This window comes from Typopeltis vanoorti, chromosome 1, assembly GCF_054136105.1.
Source record: "Typopeltis vanoorti isolate ZY-2024b chromosome 1, IOZ_Tvanoo_1.0, whole genome shotgun sequence".
Classification (NCBI taxonomy): domain Eukaryota; kingdom Metazoa; phylum Arthropoda; class Arachnida; order Uropygi; family Thelyphonidae; genus Typopeltis; species Typopeltis vanoorti.
In genome coordinates this window covers 15,723,451-15,750,457 of record NC_143549.1, presented here as the reverse complement: position 1 = coordinate 15,750,457, position 27,007 = coordinate 15,723,451, and the positions used below count along the sequence as shown (strand labels likewise).

Here is a 27,007-nt window from a genome sequence, read left to right as displayed (position 1 = left end):
GAATGTAGTAAGTTCCTCTTCAGAATGCGGTAAAATAGCAAAGACATCATCAACATAAGGAAACCAACGAGAGGGTTGGGGATGAATGGATGAGAACAAGGTGTCTTCCAGATGGTTCAAAAAATAGTTTGCCAAAGGTGAAGACAGAGTACTGCCATGGGTAGCCCTTTTAACAAGTACTTTTAACTTGTTTATAGATCTTGTTTTTACTGAAATATCCTGAATATATAACAAATTCAGAAATCTTGGCAATATCGGGAAGGTAATCATCATATAGTAAATTTAACAGTATCAGATAATGGAATATTGGTAAAGAGGGAAACAATATCAAAGATGACTAACAAGTCTGACTCTTGTATTTGAACATCCTTGATTTGTTCAAGAAAATGTGTTGAATTGTTGATGAAAGATCTGGATTGGCCAGTATGGGCAGTTAATAAACCTGACAGAAATTTAGCAATTCTGTAAATGGGAGTCATTATAATTCATGCTGGATCTTACTGGATAACCTTCTTTATGAATTTTTGGGAGGCCATATAAACGAGGAGTTCTTCCAAAATGAGTTTGCAACTTGTTCATGGTATTTTGATCCCAATTGACAACTTCATCAAGCAACTTATTTAATTGTTTAATTTATGATTTTGTAGGGTTATAATTGATTTCTTGATAGTTGGAGGTGTCTTGCAAAAGGCAGTCTACTTTTCTCTCATAGTCAGCCTTATCCATTAACACTACCACTTTTCCTTTATCAGCTTTTGAAATAGATAAATTGCTATATTTTCTTAATGAGGTTAGCGTACTGGTTTCAGCACTCTATAAATTACATTGAGGTAATTTTCTTTTAAAAAAGTGAAGCAGCATCTTCAAAAGCATAGTTTATTAGCATCTTCTCTAGAAAGTCCCTACAGATTGCATTCGATGTTATGCAAAAAATCAAGATATGGGATGCATTTTTCTTTTGCCTACCCAGCTAATCTAATTTTGCTCAATTATATCTCTATTCTTTTTCATTATCTACAATGCACATTTTGTGCCTTTCTTTCAAATATTCACCATGCTGTTGTTAAAATAAATTATAACAGAATCATAATCTCTGTTATAATTTATTCACATTTGCACAGAGTTCGCATTTAAATTTGAACTCTGTGCAAATAATTTTTCTAATCAAATTCCCACTCAGAAAAGTTTCAGATCTGTAGTACATCAGTATTATAAGTAGGCTAATGGTTAAATAATCTGGAAACTTTTCTATTCAGAAAGTAGTCATGATATTTGATTTGTGTTTGTGAGTGTCAGTAGTATACCTGTCAAAAGTTCATTTCAGCATTACAATTATCTTTTGAGTTGTATTTGCAATCTTTGCTACATGACCCCTAAACTTCAATTTGCTATCTACTAACACTCCAAAATCCCTAGCCTCATCAGTTTCTTCTAACATAATCCCACCAATATAATATGACATTGGGTATCTAATCATGCCAAAGTGCATGAGTTTACATTTATTGACATCCATTTTTCCCACAATTCCAGCCTATTCAAATCATTCAGCAATTACTGCATATCAGCAGCATTTCTGATTACCCTGACTATAAGGCATATTCCGGTAATCAGGAATGCTAACTATTTTATACCCTAACTATCTTTGCATCATCAGCAAATATCTGTATGTTACCAGTCAAATCCTTCCCGATATCATTAATGTACAGATTGAATAACAGTGTACTAAGGACTGATCCTGATCCTTGTGGTACACCACTAGTTATTTTTTTTTATTATTATTAATCTTTGTACTGGTTACGGGCAGTACTACCCTTACATCATGTCCAGACATTTCGTCCAGACTTGATATTGGCCTAAGCCTTTACAAGTGTTTTACCCTATGCCTGTTCGAGTTATCATTGTAGTCATTCTCTGACTACCGAGATATATGGCCTACCAAATACCAACTTGTGGTAAAAGAGAGGTAGGAAATAGTAGGAAAGGAGAAACAGTCTTTGCTGGGGCTTGAGAGGAGCTTTCCTCAAAGAAGCGATCCCAGCTTCTAGGATAGAAGGGACAGAAGACCTTCCCTTTGGGGTGAACATGATACCGATGTATCTCCACTCTTCCAGGATGATCAAAGCATGCAACGGCCTCTCGTGCAGGGAAAACTCTATGGTCTCGACCTTAAGCTTCTTGTCACGACCAGAGGGGACAAGAGCTAAAGAGCAGGATTTCTCTACATTAATAGAAAGGCCTCGGATAGAGAAGAAGTCAAATGCCCAGTCAAAGAGTTCCAGCAAACCTATGTTAGTAGAGGCTACGAGAATAAGATTGTCTGCAAAGGCCATAGCATTAAAGGAAGGAGCACCTATAGAGTAGCCTATATGGCTATAAAGAGAATGAAGAATCTCATCTATGACGCAGTTAAAGAAAAGGGTAGAGAGGATCACCCTGGTGAATACTTCGCACTACGGGAATAGAAGTTGCATGGGATTTCCAAGTATAGCTCCATAACATAGGAAAGAAAAGGTTCTGGACATCCAGCAATAGACAGAACTCGAAGGAGAGCAGGAAGGGAGACGCTATCAAAGGCCTTTTGGAGGTCCAGTGACGCCATATATAGCGGCTTAAGGTAGCGTCGGGAATCAGAGAGAAGAGAAGAAAGAAGATATATATTCTCGGCACAGCCTTCTGAAGGGATAAAAACTCTCTGACTATAATCATGCTGTATATGTTGCTGAAGTCGTTTAACTAATATTTTATGATAGAGTCTAAGTAACACAGATGAGATGGTAATAGGTCTAAAGTCTGATGCACAACTTGAAGTTTCTTTCTTCGGAATGAAGATAGTTCTTGAAGCACGTAAGTATGGTGGTATTACTTTACCGGAAAGGAGAATGTCCACTAAGTCTTGAAGAATCTTCAACGATACCTTCCGAAGCCTAGACGCAGGAAAGCCATCAGGTCCAGAGGCAGAGAAATTGGATGGAAGTGCTGCTTTAATCTCCTGGATGGAGGCAGGCTGGTATATTTGAAGGGCAGCAGGAATGGACCTGAATATCGTAGGTTGGTCATCATAATCTGGGAAGTGTGGAGGTGGAGTAGAAAAGACTGTACTCCAGAATTTGACAAAATCATCATGTAAGTCTGCTAGAGGTGGAGGGGGAAGCACCGTCAAGGATGGTTTTGGCACATTGCCCTCTATTCTTTTTATAGAGGGCCTGCTAGCTGCATAGGCCCTCTTCCTCTGCTTCCTATTTGACAAAGTCATTGTAGAATGAGACGTAGGCTGATGTTCACGAGGCATGAAGTGTTGAGGTAGTCATTCAACTGATATCCATTCTCAGCAGGTGAGTCTGGATGAGAGATTTAAGAATTTGATGGTTATATTCTGCAAGAGGAGGATCATCTAGAGATGATGTCAGTCTGAGAATCAAAGCCCTCTTTTCAACAGCAGGATGGTGGCTGGAAGATGGAGAGGCAGGGACAGGAGATGCGGAGATATTACCTGTCCCTACCTGTGGCGAGTGGGCTGCCAATTCTTGAAGTAAGGCTTTGTAACTGGCTTTCTGTCTATGACACTTGATGGCATCCGAGGATCTTAATGGGAATGCCTTAAATAAAGCCTTATTGATTTTCTTTATCCCTCGAGCTGTCAACTCGATCTCATGAGTGGTGAGGATCTTTTCTTCTTCGGCAGTCCAACGTGCTTTGATGCTCTGTTCTTTTTGCAGCGTTGGCTTCGGCTGGATGTTTCAAGGTGCGATGCATGCCAAGGCCAACTGCAGTAGAGAATGCACGATCACAGACCTGACATATGAAGTGTCTGAGATTGGGAACTCCTTGACTGCCGGAACAAGCATGATGAGAACTTGAATAAATGGGTTGATGATAGTCTTTGCAGAGCTTTCTTTTAACTTTCTTCCTGAGGATGCCACTGGGATGGGCGGCAGGATCACCTCCAAACAAGAAACACACCTGGATTCACACTCGACAAGTTTCCCGGCTCCGACCTATAAAAGTCGGAGCCTTCATCTGATGAGTTATTGCAAGCGAGGAAACTTAACCCTACCAGGGCTGCTAACCCTGGAAGGGAGGAATAGTGTAGTAGGCCAGTCAGTCACCCAAAGATGTCCAGGAATCGCCCCTAGGAAGCCGCCACTTTTTGATATCTCTTAGTCAGCCATCCTCCCAACCACTCTAATATTTTATAATATGCTGAGCACCTCCTTTTGATTTACTTCAATTTTGACATGAGTTTCTGTCACATCAGTGACTTTTTTTTTGTATTTCTACCATTACTATTGATTTAAAATCATGCTTCCATAGTAATTTTTCCTCTTTTGCTACATACCGATAACTCTTTTTGGATTTAATTTGGCCTACTAATTTTCTCTCATAATTTGGTTTGGCATTCCTTACTATACTGCTTTTGTTTTATTATTATTTATTCCTTACTATACTATGCACTCTGTTTTGTTCATAAGTATGCTGATTACCTTTTCCTTTCCACCTAAAGTGTTTTTTATTTTCTCGATTTATATCTCTACTCATCCACTTAATCCTCACTTGGTTTATCCTCCTGATCTTGGGTGTGTAGTCTTTTTTTTTTTTTTTAATTTGTTTTTGATGTCTTGCAATACATAAGATGAAATATCTTTACATTTAATTTTTACTGTGGAACATGTGTCTTTCTATAATTATGGATTCTCCACGTTATACAAGAAAACTATGATTCTAAAAGTGGGGATAGAAATAAAACTGTTAATCAAAGACTAGAGAACTCTGACTGCTGACACTTCTGAGAAACATTAAGGAAGTTAATGGATGATATGAATAACAGAATCATATCACATAACAGTATCAGAATGGAATTTAATATAATATTCAAAAATGGGAAATGTAAGATTATTAAAACATGTATTTGAAATAGAAATGGTTGGAAAAATACCCATAAGAAAAACAAATTATAACTTGACTGGTGTTTTCAGGAGCACCTGAAGATAGAAAGATAAAAAGCTCATGAAATCTGAAACCTGACAGTCAATCATAAAATCAGCCTGATAAATTGGGAAGAAAATGATTTATAGAATCCAGCAATGAAATAGTGTTGGATTATTATTAATATCTGATGCACTCCTACTTGAGTATATACAAGAGAGATTATGAAATGGTGTATTATTAGCTTCTTTTATAATAAATTTAGTTTAATCCTTTATCCAAGTGTAGGCAGACAAAGATTTCTCCTGAAAATATCTTCAGAACTGAGGCAAGGTGGTACATCTGTTGGCAACTCATAGCAAAGGTGGACCAAGATCTCATCTCTCCTTGTCTTAATATCTCCCATAATGCAAAGCACATCTCCTTGCAGACATGTATAATGCTATGCATTAAGAGAAGGGCCACTACCAAGACCCGTTTCAACCTTTATTGAGGTCTCGTCAATGGCAGGAAAACCCAGAAGTTGTGACACCAAGGCAGAAGCAATGGAGAGGTCATATTTACCTATATGAGTTGCCACAGGGTGTACCACCTTATTATTAAAATACTCTGGATTTAGAGAAAGATGTTGGAAGTTTATTTTGCACTTGGTTAGACTATAATAAATTTAGTTTAATCCTTTATCCAAGTGTAGGCAAACAAAGTTTGCACCTGAAAATATCTTCAGGACTGAGGCATCTGCAAGGAGATGTGCTTTGCATTATGGGAGATATTAAGACAATGAGAGACGAGAGTTTGGTCCACCTGGGAGATATTAAAACAAGGAGAGACGAGAGCTTGGTGCACCTTTGCTACGAGTTGCCAACCTTGCCTCAGTTCTGAAGATATTTTCAGGTGCAAACTTTGTTTGCCTACACTTGGATAAAGGATTAAACTAAATTTATTATAGTCTAACCAAGTGCAAAATAAACTTCCAACATCTTTCTCTAAATCCAGAGTAATTTAATCATAAGGTGGTACACCCTGTGGCAACTCGTATAACTAAATATGACCTTCTCCATTGCTTCTGCCTTGGTGTCACCACTTCTGGGTTTGCCTCCCACTGACGAGACCTCAATAAAGGTTGAAACGAGTCTTGGTAGTGGCCCTTCTCTTAATGTATAGCATTATACATGTCTGCAAGGAGATGTGCTTTGCATTATGGGAGATGAGAGCTTGGTCCACCTTTGCTACGAGTTGCCAACAGATGTACCACCTTGCCTCAGTCCTGAAGATATTTTCAGGTGCAAACATTGTTTGCCTACACTTGGATAAAGGATTAAACTAAATTTATTATAATCTAACCAAGTGCAAAATAAACTTCCAATTAGCTTCTTTTCATATTCCATTTTCTCCTTCCATATCACCTCAGAACTTTACTTGAACATGATACTTATCACAGCTGCTATCTACTTTTATGTTTCCTCCTCAGTTCCTGCCTACTTCTGTTATTTATCCACTTCAAATATACTGTCTTTAATCTCTTTGAGTGTGAATCCAATCTAATAGTGGTGGAGACAGAGTTGTACAGTTGGTGTCCTCCCACGATGAGTCTTCGGACTCCTTGGAGGTGTCACAAATAACAATAATAATAATAGAGCTGCTTTCAAATGCACTTTTCCCAGCTTTTCATCCCCTTTTCCTGTAGTTCTTAATGCTATAAGAACTACAGGAAAACAGGATGAAAAGCTGTAGTTAATGCCGTAATATGTCATTAAGAACTACTTTTCCACTTCTTTTTCATTACTGGAGAACATACCTACATCTTTCTGGACCTCCATCCTTTCAAAACTGTGATGATATTCACCCATCAGAGGCAAAACAGATGCATCACGAAATATCACATTCTGATGATATGTCACCAACTGCATTGCTCATGTCCTCATTCCCGCTATTAACTGTGTTATGGAATTATCCTTGAGCAACTCAAAAATGCATTCATTTATCAGTATGCCAAACATACCAAACAGTGTTTAAAAAAAATTGACATCTCCAACAGCAGTTGCTTTGTATAGCATTCATAATAATGCAAATTAGTCACATCATGACTAATCCGTTTAATTTAAAAAAAAAAAATTCTCATCAACCCATTCCCCTTTGTCACTCATGTCTTATTTATACTCTGTCAGCATCCCAAATTCTTATTCCTAATACATCATTCCTTAAAAACGGCAACTCTTTAGCTCCAGATTTATATCTTGAACAAATATTTTTCCTTGACTACCCTGCCATTTATTTATTGAGACATTCAACTATCCATCCTTCTTATAATCCCATAACATATCAGTATAAATATAAAATGTATTACACTTAATATTCTAAACTGAGATTTTGTTGTTGTTTCCCTAGCTCAGCCACCTGGAATCCCAGAAATCTGTAAAAAGTCATTAACTTGTTGTTCAGTGAAAGGAGAAGAGGATCTTTTTATTATAGGCAAAAATTTTCTGAAAGACACAAAAGTTGTCTTTAGAGAAGTACCTGAAGGTGAGTTATCTACATACAGTATTCTGATTTTTTGTTTTAATCTGTATTAAATCTGTTGTTTTACTGTAATTGAATTAAATTATTTAGCTGTGTGTGTGAGAGAGAGAGAGAGAAATTCTCTAATTTTTGCCTTGCTTTTTATATTGAATAACTATCTAGATATAAGGATTGTTTATTATTATAACCACACTTTAATTCTTGCTGCAACTGCTCTTGGTTCACTTTTACTATTTGTTTCCATGCTTATTTTTATAGATTGTTTTAAATGTAGGAAAACAAAAGTAAACAGTCGATAACCTTTTCAGTTTTCTTATACAAGTCCTTTTCACCAGAAATAAGCTACTTATTTTCTGAAGCCAGAAAACAAGGAGCTTCAGACTTAAAGCAAGCTACAATCATAAAAAGGATGTATGATATGTGTAGACATGTGTAAAGATAATGGTAATAAACTTCTTGCTTTACCTTGTCATATGCCATAAATAATTTCTGGAAGCTTTAATTACACAAATGAGGAAAATTAAAAGTTTTAACAGGGGATCAGTATCCTCCCCTCCAGTTAGTACCACTTCCAAACTTTATATTTTTAAAAGTAAACAATATTACACATTTAGCATAAATAGTTGTGATTTGTACATATAATGCAAATTTCTTAGTGAATCTGTTGTCATAAAAACAGCATTCTGAAGGACCTTTGATTTTCATCCATGTATCAAAAAAACTGATGTTTCAGCTAATACATATTAATTAAATAAGATAAATGTTGTCATTAGGTGTTTAGAAATCTTCCCCATCCTCACCTGATGTGAAGTTGAAGTGATATGATGGTTTTGATACAACTAGTATCACTGGGGGGGTGCTTAAGGGTCAAATCTGTATAACTGAGAGGAGACCTCCACATAGCCTTTAAAGGAATGCGGAGAACCGACCAGGGCTTCTGACCTAATGTCCAATCCTCACCTTCTCATGGTGCACCCTGTTGGGTATCTACTTTGATACTGAACGAACGAGGATGGGCTGGCAATTTGGGATTTAGCCGACCAAATTGTATTCTTATTGGTTAAACCAAAATAAAAAATGATGGTACAACATGACAAAATTTCATGCCGGCTGGGGCGTCGCCCGGTTAAACAAGGCCCCCGTTGTTTTCGCCAGGGAACCAGGGCGAACAGCGAAAAGTCAGCTACTGGAACAAATCTGAAAACAAACCCCAACTCAACATCACCAGAGTTAAAGATCGGTACTATCAACGTAAGAAGCCTGAATGGCAAAGAAATGGAGCTAGCTGAGGAATTAGATAAGTACCAGATCGACATAATAGGGGTGACTGAAACAAAAAAGACCAAAAATGGTGAGATCTTTCTGAGCAATAAATACAAAATGTTATATTCAGGCAATGACAATCAAGGAAAAGAAGGAGTAGCCATAGTATTCAACACAAAATACGAGGCTAATCTTCTTGAATGGCAGTCAGTCTCAAGTAGAGTAATGTGGGCAAATATGAGAATGGGGAACTGGACAATGAGACTTATTTGTGCCTATGGTCCCACAGAAGGTTCTACTAAGGTAGAAGTGGAGGAATTTTTTGAGGCTTTAGAAAAAGCAACTGACACAATGAAAAAGGAAAAGTTGGTCCTTGTTGGGGATCTAAATAGTAGAGTAGGAAATGATTGTGAGACATACAAAAATATTTTGAGAAAATTTGGAGAAAAGAGCAAAGCTAATAATAATGGCAAATATCTGTTGGATTTCTGCTCAGGACATGGACTGGTTATCACTAACACCATGTTCCAACATAAAAATGTGCACAAATTCACATGGAGAGAAGAGGCAAGGAATAAGAAAAGTCTCATTGACTATGTTATTGTTGATAGTGATGTTTTCTCCCTGGTGCAGGACACCAGAGTGTACAGAGGATTTGAAATTGGAAGTGATCACTATTTAGTCTTGAGCAGGATAAAATTGAATTTCATATTGAAAAGAATAACATGTAAGAAAGTTCTAAAGCGAATAAAAGTTGAGCAGCTCTCAGATATGAACTGTAGACTAAAATACAGAAATATTATTGAAAAGAAAATGAAAGAGTTTGAGAACAGGAATCAAACCTTGGAGATTCAGTGGCAAACTCTGAAGGAAACATTGATTGATTCTGCCAGAGAGGCATGTGGTGAGGTTGTGTGCAAGGATAAAAAAATCAGAACTCCCTGGTGGACACAGGAAGTTAAAGAGGCAGTGAAGGAAAAGAAGAAAGCATATCAAAAGTTCCTGTCAAATAAGTCAGCTTTTACTCTTACAGAATACAGAGACAAATGTAAGAAAGCTAAACAGTGTGTAAAACTAGCTAAACAAAAGTCATGAGAGGACTTTGGCAAGAATATAGAAAATAAATATCAAGAAGGTGGCAAAATATTCTGGAGGTTGTTGAAGAAGCTTAGGAATGGAGGAAAGAGTGCTGTAAAAGGAATTAGAGATGATAAAGGTGAAATGAAAACAGGAGAAAAAGATATCCTTGAAGTATGGAGTAATTACTTTCAAAAACTGCTAAATGAAACAAGCAGTGATGACAGCACAGTGATAAAAAAACACTGACCAGGCATGCAGTCAGGAATACATATCCATACTTGAAGTAGAAAAAGCCATCAAAGGCTTGAAATGTGGAAAGGCAGCAGGAGTAGATGATATTCGACCAGAAATGCTGAAGTATGGTGGTATAAGAGTCTTACAGTGGCTGCACTGCATAGTTCAGAAAGCTGGACAGAGGGACGAATTCCCAATGATTGGAGTAGAGCTCTCATAGTACCCATATATAAAAAGGGAAATAAAACTGAATGTGAGAATTAGAGGTATTTCCCTTCTGAGTGTTCCTGGCAAGATCTATGCAAGTATACTTGAGAAACGGTTGAGAAGAATTGTGCAAGAAAAGCTTGGTGAAGAACAAGCTGGATTCAGGCCAAATAGAGGCTGTCAGGATCAGATCTTCACTTTACGACAAATAGTCAAGAAAGCATTTGAATATAACAAAGATCTGTATTTAAGTTTTGTCGATTTGGAAAAGGCATATGACAAGGTGCCAAGAGAGAAGCTATTCAATACGCTGCAGTTATATGGTGTCAATGGGGCATTATATCAAGCAATACTTAGTCTTTATTTGAGTTGTGAGTCAGCAGTTAGAATTGAAGGAAGTACAGGAATATGGTTTAATGTTAAATCTGGTGTGAGACAAGGATGTACATTATCCCCTCTGTTATTCATTATCTATATGGATCACATTATGAAGGAATGTGGTATTAAACCTGATATCAAAATTGGAGATGTTAATGTCAGCTCTTTGCTTTATGCGGATGATGTTATACTTCTAAATAAATCCGCTACAAGTCTGCAAGATTCTCTGACTAAATTGAATAGCTGTTGTAATAGATATGGTATGAAGGTCAGCAATAAAAAGACAAAGACAATGAAAATAGGCAGAATCATTGAAAATGTCAACTGTGTTGTGAATGAAGTACCTGTGGAACAAGTAAAACATTTCAGCTACTTAGGCACAATTTTTACTGAAGATGGTAAACTAAATATAGAAATAGACAAAAGAATCAGCAAAGCTGGTATGGTGGGAAGTCAATTGAATAAATTCATATGGAATAAGAAAGAAATTAGTCGGAACACTAAATTAGCTGTATACAAGACTGTGTTCAAACCAATTTTAACTTATGGATCTGAGAGCTGGGTCAGAAGTAAAACACTTGACCAAAGACTAGAGACCGAAGATATGAGAGTCCTGAGAAAGATTAGAGGCGTGAACAGATGGCATCAATGGCAATATCATATTAAAAATGAGGATATTAGGAAAGAACTTGACATTGTCAGCATCCAGGAATGCGTTAGCAGAGCTAATCTCAGATGGTATGGTCACTTAAATAGAATGGGAGAGGAAAGATTAGCAAAACAAGTGTTCTCTGCCAGGTTGGCAGGAAATCAACCCAGAGGAAGACCAAGATATAGGTGGATTGATACGGTACAAAGTGCCTTAGACGATAGAAATATAAGATCTGATAATGTTGGAGTCTTGACAAGTAACAGACTGATTTGGAGGAAAATTGTAGATAGGAAGTTAGTAATGATGTAATTTTTTCATGTAGTACTGTCATATCCTGTACACCCCTTGAGGGTACATGGCAGGAATTTGATGATGATGATGATAGTATCACTGGAGGTCTGAAGTGGCTTGGAAAATGCCATATTTGGTCTGTACAGTAGCTTTCCTGGATTATCTCATCCTTAGTCCACCCATAGTGCTAAAAACATGCTATTACTATTATTACTATTATTACGGGCAACTCCAGGGAATCATTAGACTCATCGAGGGAGGCCCCAAATCATATTCATCACAACTATTCGACATTCATCCAGTATGTATCACACCTCGCCTTAAACTCATTCACTGTCACAGCATCCACCACAGACTCAGGGAGCGCATTCCACTCATTCACTACTCTAAAAGTAAAGAACACCTTTACTAACCTTTATTATATATCACTAATCTTTTTGTAACTGGAATTACCTTAAAAAATCAATTTCTTAATATTTGGTCCTTCACTTATCCGGTCTTTTTCGAACATATAAAAAAACAGTTTATATAATATATATATAATTACATTAATTATATAAATATAATTATATATTATAATTATATAGTTTATATAAAATAAATAAAAATAATATATATATAAATATATATATATATATTATTTTTATTTATTTATTTGGACAGTTGGTTTTTTATTGAATACTATCTGTTTTGCATTTTTTATTATCTTAATAAAGATACAGTACATTATTTTTCCTGATACCTCATTAGTGTTTTCTCTTTTACACATTAGCACGTAGGCATATCAACAAGACTCCAGGTTTATTATTTTTCTTTAATGCTCTTTTTACTTTAAGTTGAATAACATTTTTTGCTGAGGGATAATTCATATGTGTTGGATAAGAAACATAATCATTTTCTTTTTAAATGTATTGTTAACATTTTTAAGGATAACTGAATGATGTCATAAGCAGTTACCCATCCGAGAAGCTGTATGATAATAAGATAGATGAGATACATAATGATTGCTTAGTTTTTTTTTTCCCCCATGTCACTTTAATCATCCAGTCCTCTGTAAGAGCGTAGTTGTTTATTGCTATCATCGTATTCTTCATCCATATCCTTGGAGAATATATAGGTTGTTGTTGTTATGATAGTGCTACATGAAAAGTTTGGCATTACTAATTTCTTGGTGACCATTTTCCTCCAACCTTAAGGTCTTTCTGTGGGAAGTTTTCAGTATTGAAACCACATTATGATGTAAATAAAGAGGATAATAAAAATAAGTTATTAAAACCATACAAGTTTCATTTGTATGTCTTTTGTGCTGTATTTTGTCAAAAGCCGTAGCAAAATCAAGAAGTATCATGATGTATTCATTCTGCTCGTCTAACTCAGCAGTAACATTATTATAGAATGTGAGTGAGTGAGTTGCTCAAACATGACCTTCCTTTGGTAAACGCATGCTATTCATTGCAAAGTATAGTTTCTCTGTCAATATGCGAGTTCTAACCAACTTTTCCAAAATCTTCACAGCCACTCCAGAGATAGTGATTGGTTGATAATTGGATACATCAGTCTTTGCACCACTGTTGTGCAATGGGATTATCATACATTCTTTTCACTCCTGTGGGATATTCCTTGTTCTGAGACTCAAATTATATAGCTTGGTCCTGGTCAAAGGAGTAGCCAGTTCAGCTGAACTCTTTGAGCATCTGGAGCTGAACAAACTAAATAAGAATTCTGAAAAAAGGACTGATGTTTTATGATATATGTATATAGATGTTCTACAGAATTTTGTTTATGTAAATCAGTGTTGTTAATGACATGGATTTTTCAAGAATGGTTTGATATCGTGAGTGTAATATATATATTCATGGTGAAATGTGAGAAATATATTTGTGGAGAGACTGAATAGGAGATGAAAGAATGCGTGGATTTGTAGGAAGTGCAATATTTTGTTAGACTATGAGTTAACGAATGCGAAACAGACTGAAGGAATGCAAGGTAGCATACATGAAAATGGAACAAAAGCTAGTGAGACTGAGGGAGTGAAAGAATTCAAGAATATAGAAGCGAAAGTAAGTGATAAGGAAGTAAAAGGAAGTATAAATGAAGAAACAGAAGTAAGAAAACAGAAATTTGGAAATGATGAAACAGAAAGTTGTATATGGGGGTACAATATCCCAAAAGAGGATGGTCACTACTGGTGAGGCCGCAGGTTTTGGGATGATGTTAATGACATTGTGGAATGAATTTAACTGGTGATATGCAGCTGTTTGCAGATGATGCAAAATTGGGGAGAGAAATGCAGAGTCAAGCAGATGTTATGCTTGACTCTGCATATAAATGTTGGATAGATTTTATGAATGGGCAGGTAGGTTAATGACATAGTAGAATGAATTTAACTGGTGATATGCAGCTGTTTGCAGATGATGCAAAATTGGGGAGAGAAATGCAGAGTCAAGCAGATGTTATGCTTGACTCTGCATATAAATGTTGGATAGATTTTATGAATGGGCAGGTAGGTGGAACTGTCAGTTCTGTGTTGCAAAGTGTAAAGTTTTGAAATTTGGTAAGCAACAATGGGATGCAAAGTATACACTTGGTGGAGAAACTTTAAAGGAGGTAGAGGAGATGAGAGATCTGGGAGTGGTGTACAAGGACTTTAAATTTAGGGGCCACGTTGTACAAGTTGTGAAGACATCACATCAGATAATGGCAAGGATGCATGAAGACTCAGAAAGTGCAGAAATTAAAAGGTATGATACCTTTATAATTCATAAAGGCCTTGATCAGGCCTCATGAATTATTGTGCATAGATTTGGTCATTGGTTTTCATGGTGACGACGATATGTTGAAAAGGATTCAGAGAAGTTTCACAAAGGTATCAGTGGTCTTCTGATACCTTTGTGAAATTACAATGCCTTGTGAATAGGAGGAGGGATATGATTGAGACATGTAAGTTACCGGGGATTGTTACCAGGTTTTGACATGGAAAACATTTTTCATCATAGAAATAGGAGTGGGGGGGGGGGGGGTAGAACAAGAGGTCATCCCCAGGAACTGTATAAGGAGTGTGTTGTAAGCACAAAGAATCAGAATCAAGTTGGATGTACTTTGTGTGTGATGTACTTTGTATGAACTTGTTATATAGAAGTAAACATGGAATATGTATTCTGCCTCATTACAAGTGCATCAAGACTTGTGTAGCACGATAAATAATAATTCAGTTATCATTGAGAAGATTTCTTTTGAATAGTGTTGCTTCGGAGTGATAAGTGAATATAGTTTTGAAATGTGCCTACAGTGAATCTGATGTGCTAAGGATTTAACCCAGTAAGAACAGTCCTATTTTATTTTATTTCAGTGTGAAGATATAAGTGTTAGCTCCATCTGTTACGTCCCAACATTAACTGTGGCATTTTGCTGAGATTAGCCGAAGTTAGAAGCTTGAAAATAATTCCCCTTGAAGTAATAATTGCCGCCATTAATAAATTACGTACTTGCTGACTAAGTGTTGAACTATAGAGTGCAACTGAGTGATACCAGTAAAAATATTTACTGAGAAATTCTGTAATATTGAACTATGTGAACAATTTTTATTATTAGGAAAACTATAGATTTAATAACTGAATGTCTAATGTTTAAATCTATGTGAGTGTTATGACTAGTTGAACTAAGTTATTTGCATTATCTTGTTTTCAAAGTTAAGTTTATGTACTTGTCATATAACCCTGCATTAAATGTTTTGTTTTATTGATTTCAATATTGTGTGCCTGATTCTCTTTCATTGCACCGTTCATAAAGATATCGGACCTTGCGGAAGCCTTAAGCGTTAATTTAAACTCGGCCTGTATAAATAATGAGATTGCTTAAATTAGTTGATGATTGATTCTACTATTCTGCATAGACTAATCTGAATATAGGGTGGCGTAGTATAAATATAAATTTCTCTATATTTTGATTAGTAATCAACCAACAATTAATTAATTTAATTAAGAATGACATTCTAATAAAATGGCGGATTCAAAGCCAGGATGGACGACACAACAACGTGTCATTCACATTTCAACCAATTGCTTGTTGTTTATTGATTTATATTAAGACTTTGAATAGAAAAGCAGATGAAACAGGTGATGCTAATCCTAATTGTGATACACAAATGGCGAGTAAATCTGATACTACTAAAGTAGAAGAAATAAGCAATTATAACAGTTCATATTTACTTGGTGTGGAGATAAAAGTGAACAGAATGTGTTTTGTGTTATGAAGTGTTGTCGAATGAGTGCATGAAACCTGCAAAACAACGACTACATTTCGAAACTAAACATCGTGATGGGAAAAATAAGCCAAATGAATTTTTTCAGTGTTGTCGCTTAGGGACATTAAATCATGGGGAAAGATATAGTTTTCTCCATAGGTTCGATTAATAGCAAGGCACTGGAAGCATCCTATTTCTTAAGTTTGTGCATAGTGAGAAAGGGAAACCTCATTCTATTGGGAAAAATTTACCTCTTCAGCTATAAAGATGTGGTAAAAACTATGCTTGACAACAAGTTACTATAAGATGTTGATTTGATTCCTCTTTCAAATGACACTGTCGGTCACAGAATTCATGATATGGCAGAGAATGTAGAATCTCAGTTAATCGAGAGTCCTTATTATGCATTACAAATAGACGAGACTACTTGTGTTGCAAATGATGCGCAGTTAATATACTACGTAAGATATGCACATGATAACAGCATTCGTGACGATATTCTGTTTTGTAGAACTCTGTCATCCTGAACAATTGGAGAAGAAATATTTCACGCATTCAATAATTACATAATATACAAAGGGATCCAGTTGGAAAAATGTATGGCTTTCTGTTTGGATGGAGCTTGTGCCCTTACAGGCAGGCTTAGCGGGGTTGTTTCTATGGTCAAGGAAGTAGCTCTGGATATGAATTGAGTACATTGTTTCATACATAGGGAAGTGTTAGCCTCCAAAGGAATCTTGCATACATAGGGAAGTGTTAGCCTCCAAAGAATTCTGCGACCGACAGTGTCATTTGAAAGAGGAATCAAATCAACATCTTATAGTAACTTGTTGTCAAGCATAGTTTTTACCACATCTTTATAGCTGAAGAAGTAAATTTTTCCCGTTGCCTTGCTATTAATCAAACCTATGGAGGAAACTATATGATTTAATGTCCCTAAGCAAGAACACTGAAAAAATTCACTTGGCTTATTTTTCCCATCACAATGTTTAGTTTCGAAATGTAGTCGTTGTTTTGCAGGTTTCATGCACTCATTCGACAACACTTCATAACACAAAACACATTCTGTTCACTTTTATCTCCACATCAAGTAAACCCAAATTCCAAATATTCCAGAATTTAAAACTTTGCTATTCAGCGCTATAAATCTAGTTAATTTTATTAAGGCTCGACCGTTAAATAACAGGTTATTTTCAGTATTCTGCGATGAAATGGGCAGTGAATATATACAACCAACCTTTGCTTCATTCTAAAATTCACTGGTTTATGCAAAGTATTAACAAAGTTATTTCAATTAAGGCATGAGCATTATTCTTATTTTGCATCACTCCTTGTTGACGAAGCGTGGTTATCGACACTATCCTATCTTTCAGACATTTTTTTTGAAATTAAATGAACTAAATTTCTTCCTTCAGGGAGAGGGATTAGTTATATAAAAGACAGACAATTTGCATCTTTTCCAACATTATTATTCTTTTTAGTGGAAAATGATATCTTTGTTGATTCTGAGTTTCTGGAAAGGGTTTGTGACCACTTCAAAACTCTGAAACTGAATTTTGATAGATATTTTCTGAATAACTTTTATAAGAAATTTCTGTGGGTTCGCAATCCATTTCAGGCTTACAGTCATGAGAACAACTTTTCGTTATTGAAAAAAGAACAATTAACTGAGCTTCAAGTGACAGTGGGCTTAAAATGCAACTCCATAATCTTTGTTTGACTCGATTCTAGATCTCACCTTCGGTGAGAAGTGAATTTTCTGAATTATCTGAAGCAGTTGAAAATCATCGTGCAGTTTTCTACAACCTATCTTTGTGAGAAAGGATTTTCATCACTCCTTCAAATAAAAACAAAATACAGAAATCGTCTTAGTGTGTGTGCCAATCTTCAACTGAAGTTGGCAAATATTGAGCCAGATAGCCAGCAATTCTGCAAGGGCTGACAAGTTCGATCATCTCATTAAAAGTAAGTAGTAACGTAATTATATCATATTATTTATTTGTTTAATAAAAATTAAAACTTTTTCAATGATGATACACTTTTAATCGTTTACTTCCAATTTTATTAATTTTTATTATTATTATTATATGAACCTCCAGGGCATCAAGGACTCATCGAGGGAGGCCATAAATCATCCAAACCAGCTATCATACCTTCCATTAAATTCATTTACACTAGATGCACTGACTACCCCCTAAGAGCAAATAATTACACTCACTGCTCTCTGTGAGAAATTTAGATTTAGACATGCTTTTAGATTTATTATGTTATAAATGGCACAGTTTTTTGCAAAATGTTGATAATCCCCACATAGGTTATTAAAAACATTACATAACTTCGTGGTCCGTAGAATCGAATTAGGCATTTTACTGGTCCTTGGGCTTAGAATGGTTGAGAAACACTGATTTATAGTATAACCAAATGGAAAAACTCACAATCACTGATATTATATATTTTTGCATTTATTCCGAATGTTTCCTAGCTTTGCATGATTCCTAAAATTAAAAATAATATATTAATGCTTCCTGAAGAGAACACTTTTCAGTATGTAAACATCATGCAGCATGTTAAATTCTTAGCTTTCCAGTGGTCCAGAAGGCAAGGCAGGATGTGCACTAAGATAATAGCATCCAGAAATTGTTAGTGGCTGTGATTGGAATCCATTTAAATGTTGTCATTTGAACATTGACTCTTTCTTTAGTAATTACTTTTACTCACCAACCGAGAGTTCACTTACAAAAAATACATTTCTCTGACATTTTATTTCTTTAGCACTGAATGAGAGTTTTGTTCTCTTAAAGTTTCTGCCTGGTCTCTGAAGAGAAACCAACCAGTTGGAAACAACTGTCAGGAGAGTGAAACCTTTAAAAAAAAAAAAAAAGCACTAATAAAAGGCGAATACGGGTTCTTGGGTAGCATTTGTGTTCTTTTAAGCAGTGTAAACTAAGGCAATTCCGATGCTGAGGATTGTGTTGTCATAAGCTCTTAGATCAAATTTTATGAAACTTTCATAAGTTTCTACAAACATTCGACTTTGAAATAATGTTGGATCTTTAATATCCACTTTCACATGTTATTCTTGATAACTTTTTCCTGTTTTGACTACTTTCCAAACCAGTGCCTCATGATCACTTTCACCAACAGATGGCAGTGTTGATACTTCATTCACAACCACATCCTGTGAGGATATATCACTAAATCTAACACTAATAAACCTTGTTTTGTTTCTTTCACATGTTGCTTTAGATAGTTATCCTGCAGTAACTCAAGAAATTCATTCTCCTTGTTACTACTTTCTCTTCTTTCCAATCTACATTCCAATAATTAACATCTCCCATTAGGATCATCTTCATTTTACTTGCCCAACTAATTTATATAAACATTTCACAATCAATACTCTACACATTCCCTGACCTATAACAGCATTCTATTAGATATACTATTCTGTTGATCTCAACTTCACACCAAACGCTTCACACGTACTAGTATTTTCCACTTCCTCTCTTGAAGAACACAATTCCTCTGCTATCATTACCCCCCCCTCTCTCTCTTCACCTTTCTATCCTTTTGGAAAATTGTATATATTCTATTCTACCATTTTAAGTCCTGACTGTATATCATCCTCGGTCAATGAAGTTTCACTTATGTGGGTATACTGATTCAATCAGTGCTAAAACTCAGCCACTTTATTTCTGATACTCTGTACGTATGCAAGCATAACAATTCTCGCCATTCCATCAACACAATCACTCTGTACTCTCTCTCTGCTGGTACACTTCTCTCTTCATTCTTACCATCCTGTTTCTCTGATCCTGTCTGATTTTCATTCATATTCTTATATTCCTCACCTTTGTATCCATTCTTTTCCTATCCTTCCACAACCTACTTCTCAATCTCTGTCTGACTTTTAGCAGACTAACTTTGTATAAATCCTGTGTACTCTTAGTGAACAACAATAGCTCCAAATGACCAACACACCAAACCCATTCAGGTGCATTTCATCAGCTTTGAACCATTCTAACTTCCCTTTGAATTCATTCCACACATTCACAAATTTAACACTTTCGATCTGACACAATTCAACCATCTTGTCATTCAGTCTCATTGCTCTCCTTCTCAGTTTACTACTATCACATCTGAGCAACAAACTAACCACTTTCCCAGAGAAACTCTTATCCTTCACCTCCTGCAACAACTTCTTCAGATCCCTTTCCACATTCTTTGTCTCACTACTCAAGTCATTTGTGTCCACCACTACCACAAATTTTGATACCTGTTCCTTCCTTCTATGCAAAGCATCTGATATTCATTTTATTGTATCACCTGGAAAACATGTCTTATGCAACTTATTTTTTTACCACTGTTGTGTCGCCTTTTTTCTTATTACAACTATTTTCAACCTTTGTGTTATATCTCCGTTATACACTCGACTGGGTAACATGTGGTACCTCTGAGGGACAATGGAATTTCCTCGAGAACGAGGCAGTATCAGAGTGTCTGAGATTTACTTCTCGTAAAACGCCAAGAAATGTATTTGTTTTGCTGCGCCACTTAGCGCTATTAGATTATTAATATTAACAACCAAGAGGTAATCTCAGGACAGTACTTAATGATACCTATCAACTCTGCAGATGTGGCCAAAATATACCCTTTTCTAATATCCCGCATAGGTTTGCATTAATATTTTATAAGAGGTGCATCGGATTCCAGAAATCACAGAAAGTCTTTGTTAGAATCAAAAGCAAGGTTTATTAATTCTCAAAAGTAGATACACTTAATAACATTAATTCAAATCCCATCTTAAGGGAGATCCATACAAAGCATAAAACATTCAAACACTACTATTATACTTATAACATATTATGTAGCAGCTATCTAAAGTAAGACCTATACTTTAGATAGCTGCTACATACTATTTATGTATTATTATCACAGTTATTCCAAAACTCCGTAGCTCTGTCAGACTACTCAAGATAACATTTATATCTTTCACAATCTCTTTATAATTTGTCAATTCTTCACTCTAAACATATCCTTAATTTCATTCAATATAAAAGTGAACTTTAACACATCGATACAATACAACCTTATCCTATATCATTAATGTTTCCTTTTATAACATATTAACGTGGCACAAATCTTTCATTCATATTCAGTGAAACATAAACAAAGTCTACTTATCCTCCCCTATAGTTCTTTATTACATCATAGGTTCACAGGAAACTGGCCTTCTGTGGACAGCCGGACTTGCTTTTTTCCGCGGAGATACTGCCGCCGAGACCCGCGACTGCCTTAATCGGAATCCCCTCCGGTACAGGAGCACTGGCACCCTTCGCCACCACAAGAGGGGAACACACAGGAGATCCAGGAACAAAAAAGCCTTGTTTCAGGGTCGCATGACCCTTATATTTCCCTCTTTTCTTCTCGGCGTTTCTCGCCCTATTCGACGTCCATCGAACTCTCACGTGCTCTTATGTCACGGCATCCAGTCTCTCCCCTGCTATCGCACGTACGCTGATGTCACGTTGTTTGCTTGGGGCGAGCCACTCCCTCGCGTACGGCTCCGGTGACCTTTGGACTTCACTCCCCCCCACTGTTGAATTTGTGCTTACATTCTATAATTCTTTTATACATGTTATTTTATAATGCTCTGCTAATGTTTTACACTTTCAATATTAAATTAGCCACATTCGTGAATGGCACAAAATACATACTTATTTACCCTTTCATAACAGAACATGCTTGATATATACATAATACTTATTTTACACTTAAAGGCAATTTACTGTATTTATTTCCCTTTTTTGTTTGGAAACCCATGTTAGATTGTGACAAGATAGGAGTTCATAAAATTCCACTCTATCACAATCCAACACCACACCTTTAATGATTGACTCACCATATAAAGCAATCCTATCATCTCTAGATACTTGCATCTTCTTATTAACCTTCTTGTCATTTACATCTGTTATTCTCTTCTTTAAACGTTCAGTTTGCTCCTCCATACATTTAACCTGACTTTTCTTCATTTTCATTTACTCTTGCCTAAGCTTTTCCATGTCACTTCTCTTATTACAATTGCAAGCACTTCCATCATTTTCTGCTAATTCCTGGTAATACTGTTCTCATTTTTGACAACCTAACATTCCATTGCACTTCTCACATACAGCAGTATGTTCCTCTTTATCATTTAATCTAACACTCATAAATCTTTAACATTAAAAGTCCAGAGAAAAATCTGTCTCCAAGTTGAGACTTTCCACATTGCTTGCATACGCTTCTATACTGCCAATGCCACCATTTTTGTAACGTTATCTATTATCTTTAATTAATTAATATCTTATTATATTTATTTATTTTTTTATTTGGAATTTGCTGTTTGGTGTCTTATTTACACTATAGTGGCACTTTTTAAAATAATTCTGTTGTTGCACAGATGCCAAGACAAAACTTTTACATCAGTTAATATTATTTTCTTATAAGTTTGAGTTTCTATCTTTAATTTCTACAGATTGAATGCAATGTTATTATCCAAGAAAGTGTAAGCAGAGCTACTATAAGACAGCTCACAAAATGAGCAATGAAAGATTAACAAAATCAGAATGTGAATCAAACATGGGAAAATATACAGAGCAGACCATGATATTATGATATCTTTTGATTGAGGTTGCTATAGAAGATAAAACTAAAGAGAGAGTTAACAGTTTTACTATGTAGAACATACACTATAAAATTATTATTACAGTAACCTCCATAGAGCCAGTGGACTCATCCTGGGAGGCCCACTCAACCAGCAACATGTATTCATATTGAGTGGGCTCCCATCATGAACTGATGATTTACATGCCTTGCATTCATAATACATTCCACTCATCAACAACTCCTCATGAAAAAAAAATCTACTACTCACACCCTTCTTCTTGACATCTTTATACAACTTCTAAGAATGGCCTCTCATTCTTACCCTTCATTCTTTCTATAATTCCTTCTGTATTTAATCTGGTAGAATCCCTTAACCAACTTAAAAGTCTCTGTCTTATCTCCTCTTTTCCTCCTATCCACCAAGCTGTGTAATCCATATTCCCTAAACTACTGTGCATAACCAACAATCCAGATATTACCTCAGTCATTGATCTTTGGATCCTCTCTAGTGTTTCTATATAACAGTGAAAACTAGGTGACCAATGAGCAAATAGTCCATGTATGTGTGGTCTGATCAATGCTTTATATAGAAGCAACACTACTTTCTTCTCTCTACATGTCTGTGTACTTTTTATCATACCAGCAATACGATATGCAATCACAACAATTCCCCACTTTTTGAGACTATCCCACCAACATCATTATTCTGTACTCTCTCTCTCACAGAAAAAGAGTAATGTATATTTTTATTTTACAACCTCTAAGTATCCTAAATCTTTTGAGTGTATATTTGAATATATATATCTTGTTACTTATAAATTCTCTCTAAATAAATTGAATGCATAATCTCAAATGGTAACAAAACTGAATGTATTTATTATTTTATTAGATTATTCTGATGATGATAGTCAGATAATTTGGGAAGTAGCAGTGGAACCAGAAAAGGAATATTTGCAACCAGTAAGTAGATTAAGTTCTCTTTGTGAAGTATACATTGTTAACGATATGCACATATGTGCATGCATGCGCGTGCACACACACACACACACACACACACACACACACACACACACACACACACACACACACACACACACACACACACTTCCTTAGTATATTGGCAGCCTGTAAAGAAAGTATTTTCTCTTTTAGACTTAAGCCTGTCATCATCCTGCAAAGGATTGTATTTTTGTTGTTTTTGTAGGCCATCCCATTTCCTTTCCTTTTAGATTTATATTTAATTATTTTCTTTGATAGTCTTTCATCTTCCATTCACTGTTTGTATTCTTTCTAATTTGATTTAACATCTTAATCATTATCAAAATGTGTAAGTTTTTATTTATTTCATTGCCATTTCATATTTTACTCATTTCTATATATTGTTAGAATCAATCTGTCTTGATCTTCCTCTGGATTCTTTTATTTCCATCCTGACATCAAACACCTGTTTTGCTAACCTTAACTCACATTGAATGCTAATAGTGTTATGTTCCTTTCTAATATCTTCATCTTCAATATGATTCTGCCCTTGATGCAATTAGTTCACTCCCATAATTTTTCTCAGAACCCTCATGTGTTGTCTCCATAATGTAAAACTGGTTTGAACGCTGACTTGTTTACTGCTAGTTTGACGTTTTGGCTAATTTCTCTCTTATTCCGTATACATTTATTCAGCTGACTATTCACCATACCAGCTTTGATTATTCTGTTTATCTTTTTCCAAATTTAACCTGCCATCTTCACTAAAAACTGTCTTAAAAGCTGAAATATTTTACTTGTTCTATAGGATCTCCATTCAGAATGCAGCTGAAGTATTCTATGTTCCTACCCTTTTTCAAGTTTTGGTATTTTTTATTGCTGATTTTCATGCAAAATTTATTACACCTGTTATTCAGTTTAGTCAAAGAATCCTGGAGACTTGCACAATATGTGTCAACGTCATCTGCATAAAGAAAAGAGCTTAGTTTGACATATCCAATTCTAATATCAGGCCTAATGCTACTTTCTTTCATGATATGATTCATATATCATCATCATCATCAAATTTCTGATATATATACCCTCAAGGTGTATACAGGATATGATAGTACTACATGAAAAATTTACATAATTATTAACTTCCTATCGACAATTTTCCACTAAAACAGTCTGTCAAAACTCCAATATTATCAGAACTTATATTTCTGTCTTCTAAGGCACTTTTTACTATATCAATATCTTGGTCTTCCTATGGGTCTTTTTCCTGCCAACCTGGCAGAGAACACTTGTTTTGCTAATCTTTCCTCGCCCATTCTGTATAAGTGACCATACCAACTGAGATTAGCTCTGCTAATGCATTCCTTGATGCTGACAACATCAAGTTCTTTCCTTATATCCTCGTTTTTAATATGATATTGCCATTGATGCCATCTGTTCATTCCCCTAAACTTTCACAGGACTCTCATATCTGTGGTCTCTAGTCTTTGGTCAAGTGTTTTACTTCTGACCCAGCTCTCAGATCCATATGTTAAAATTGGTTTGACACTGTCTTATATACAGCTAATTTAGTGTTTTGGCTAATTTCTCTCTTATTCCATATAAATTTATTCACTTGACTTCCTACCCTATCAGCTTTGTTGATTCTGTTGTTATCCCCATATTTAATTTAGCATCTTCACTAAAAATCATGCCTAAGTAGCTGAAATGTTTTATTTGTTCTATAGGTTCTCCATTCAAAATGCAGTTGATATTTTCAATGTTTCTGCCTATTTTCATTGTCTTTGTCTTTTTAATGCTGACCTTCATCCTTCATACCATATCTATTACAACAGTTATTCAGTTTAGTCAGGGAATCTTGCAGACTTGTAGCAGATTTATTTAGAAGTATAACATCATCTGCATACTGCAAAGAGCTGACATTAACATCTCTGATTTTGATATCAGGTTTAATACCACTTTCCTTCATAATGTGATCCATATAGATAATGAAAAACACGAGGATAATGTACGTCCTTGTCTGACACCAGATTTAACATTAAACCACCTTCCTGTACTTCAATTCTAATTGCTGACTTACTCAAATCAACTCAAATAAAGACTAATTATTGTTTGACATAATTTCCCATTGACACTTTACACTGTAGCATTTTGAATAGCTCCTCTCTTGGCACCTTGTCATATGCCTTTTCCAGATTTACAAAACTTAAATACAGATCTTTGTTATATTCCCATGATTTCTCAACTATCTGTCATAAAGTAAAAATCTGATCCTGACAGTCTCTATTTGACCAGAATCCAGCTTGTTCTTCACCAAGCTTCTCTTCCACAATTCTTCTCAACCATTTCTCACGTATACTTGTATATATCTTATCAGGCACACCCAGTGGAGAAATACCTCTATAATTCTCACATTCAGTTTTATTTCCCTTTTGATATATGGGTACTATGAGAGCTCTACTCCAATCATCGTTAATTCGTCTCTCTGTCCAGGGGCCTTCTGAACTATGCATTGCAGCCATGTAAGACTTTTATACCTCCATACGTTAGCATTTCTGGTCGAATATCATCTGCTCCTGTTGTCTCTCCATATTTCGGGCCTTTGGCTTTTTCTACTTCAAGTATGGATGTGTGTTCCTGACTGCATGCCTGTTGAGTGATTTTTACCACTGTGCTATCACTTCTTGTTTCATTTAGCAGTTTTTCGAAGTAATTACTCCATACTTCAAGGATATCTTTTTCTCCAGTTTTTGTGTCACCTTTATCATCTCTAATTCATTTTACAATACACTTTTCTCCATTTCTGAGCTTCTTCAACAACTTTCAGAATAGTTTGCCACTTTCTTGATATTTATTTACTATGTTCTTACCAAAGTCTTTCCATGACTTGTGTTTAGCTAGTTTTATTTTACACAGTGTTTAGTTTTCTTACATTTGTCTCTGTATTCAGCCTGGCTGGCCGAGTGGTTAGTGTATCCGCTCTCCAGCCAAAAGGCTGGAGGTTCAAATCCTGCCATGGGCATGAATGATTATGAGTGCCTGTGGAAATACTAGTAGTGATGGTCGGCAGTAGATGGCGTTGGTGTAGTTGCGGTCAGTTGATGAATTGAATAGTGGAGATTTATAGATCACATGCCTCCTTCGATGAGTCCTTGGACTCCCTGAAGGTATCAAATAATAATAGTAATATTCTCTACAAGCACAAGCTGACTTATTTGCAAGGAACTTTTGATATGCTTTCTTCTTTTCCTTTACTGCCTTTTTAACTTCCTGTGTCCCCAATGGAGTTCAGATTTTTCTATCCTTGCAGACAACCTCACCACACGCCACTGGCTGAATCAATGTTTTCTTCAAGGATTTGCCACTGACTCTCCAATGTTTGGTTCCTGTTCTCAAACTCTTTCATTTTTTCTTCAATAATGTTTGTGTATTTTAATGTACAGTTCACATCTGAGAACTGCTCAACTTTTATTCACTTTAGAACTTTCTTGCATGTTCTTCTTTTCAATCTGAAATTCAATTTTATCCTGCTCAAGACTAAATAGTGATCACTTCCAATTTCAAATCCTCTGTACACTCCGTTGTCCTGCACCAGGGAG

The 27,007-nt window shown here is 35.7% G+C and overlaps 1 protein-coding gene across 2 annotated transcripts in view; it reads left to right on the top strand.

Annotated features, from left to right (window-relative positions):
- The window catches only part of NFAT (nuclear factor of activated T cells 3), a 317,259-nt gene that overhangs the window by 119,740 nt on the left and 170,512 nt on the right, over window positions 1-27,007 (top strand). For both annotated transcript variants that reach the window (XM_090396732.1, XM_090396722.1), the window contains exons 6-7: window positions 7,312-7,446; window positions 23,323-23,393. In XM_090396732.1, coding sequence (XP_090252858.1) covers window positions 7,312-7,446; window positions 23,323-23,393 — 206 coding nt within the window. The remainder of the gene's footprint in view (window positions 1-7,311; window positions 7,447-23,322; window positions 23,394-27,007) is intronic.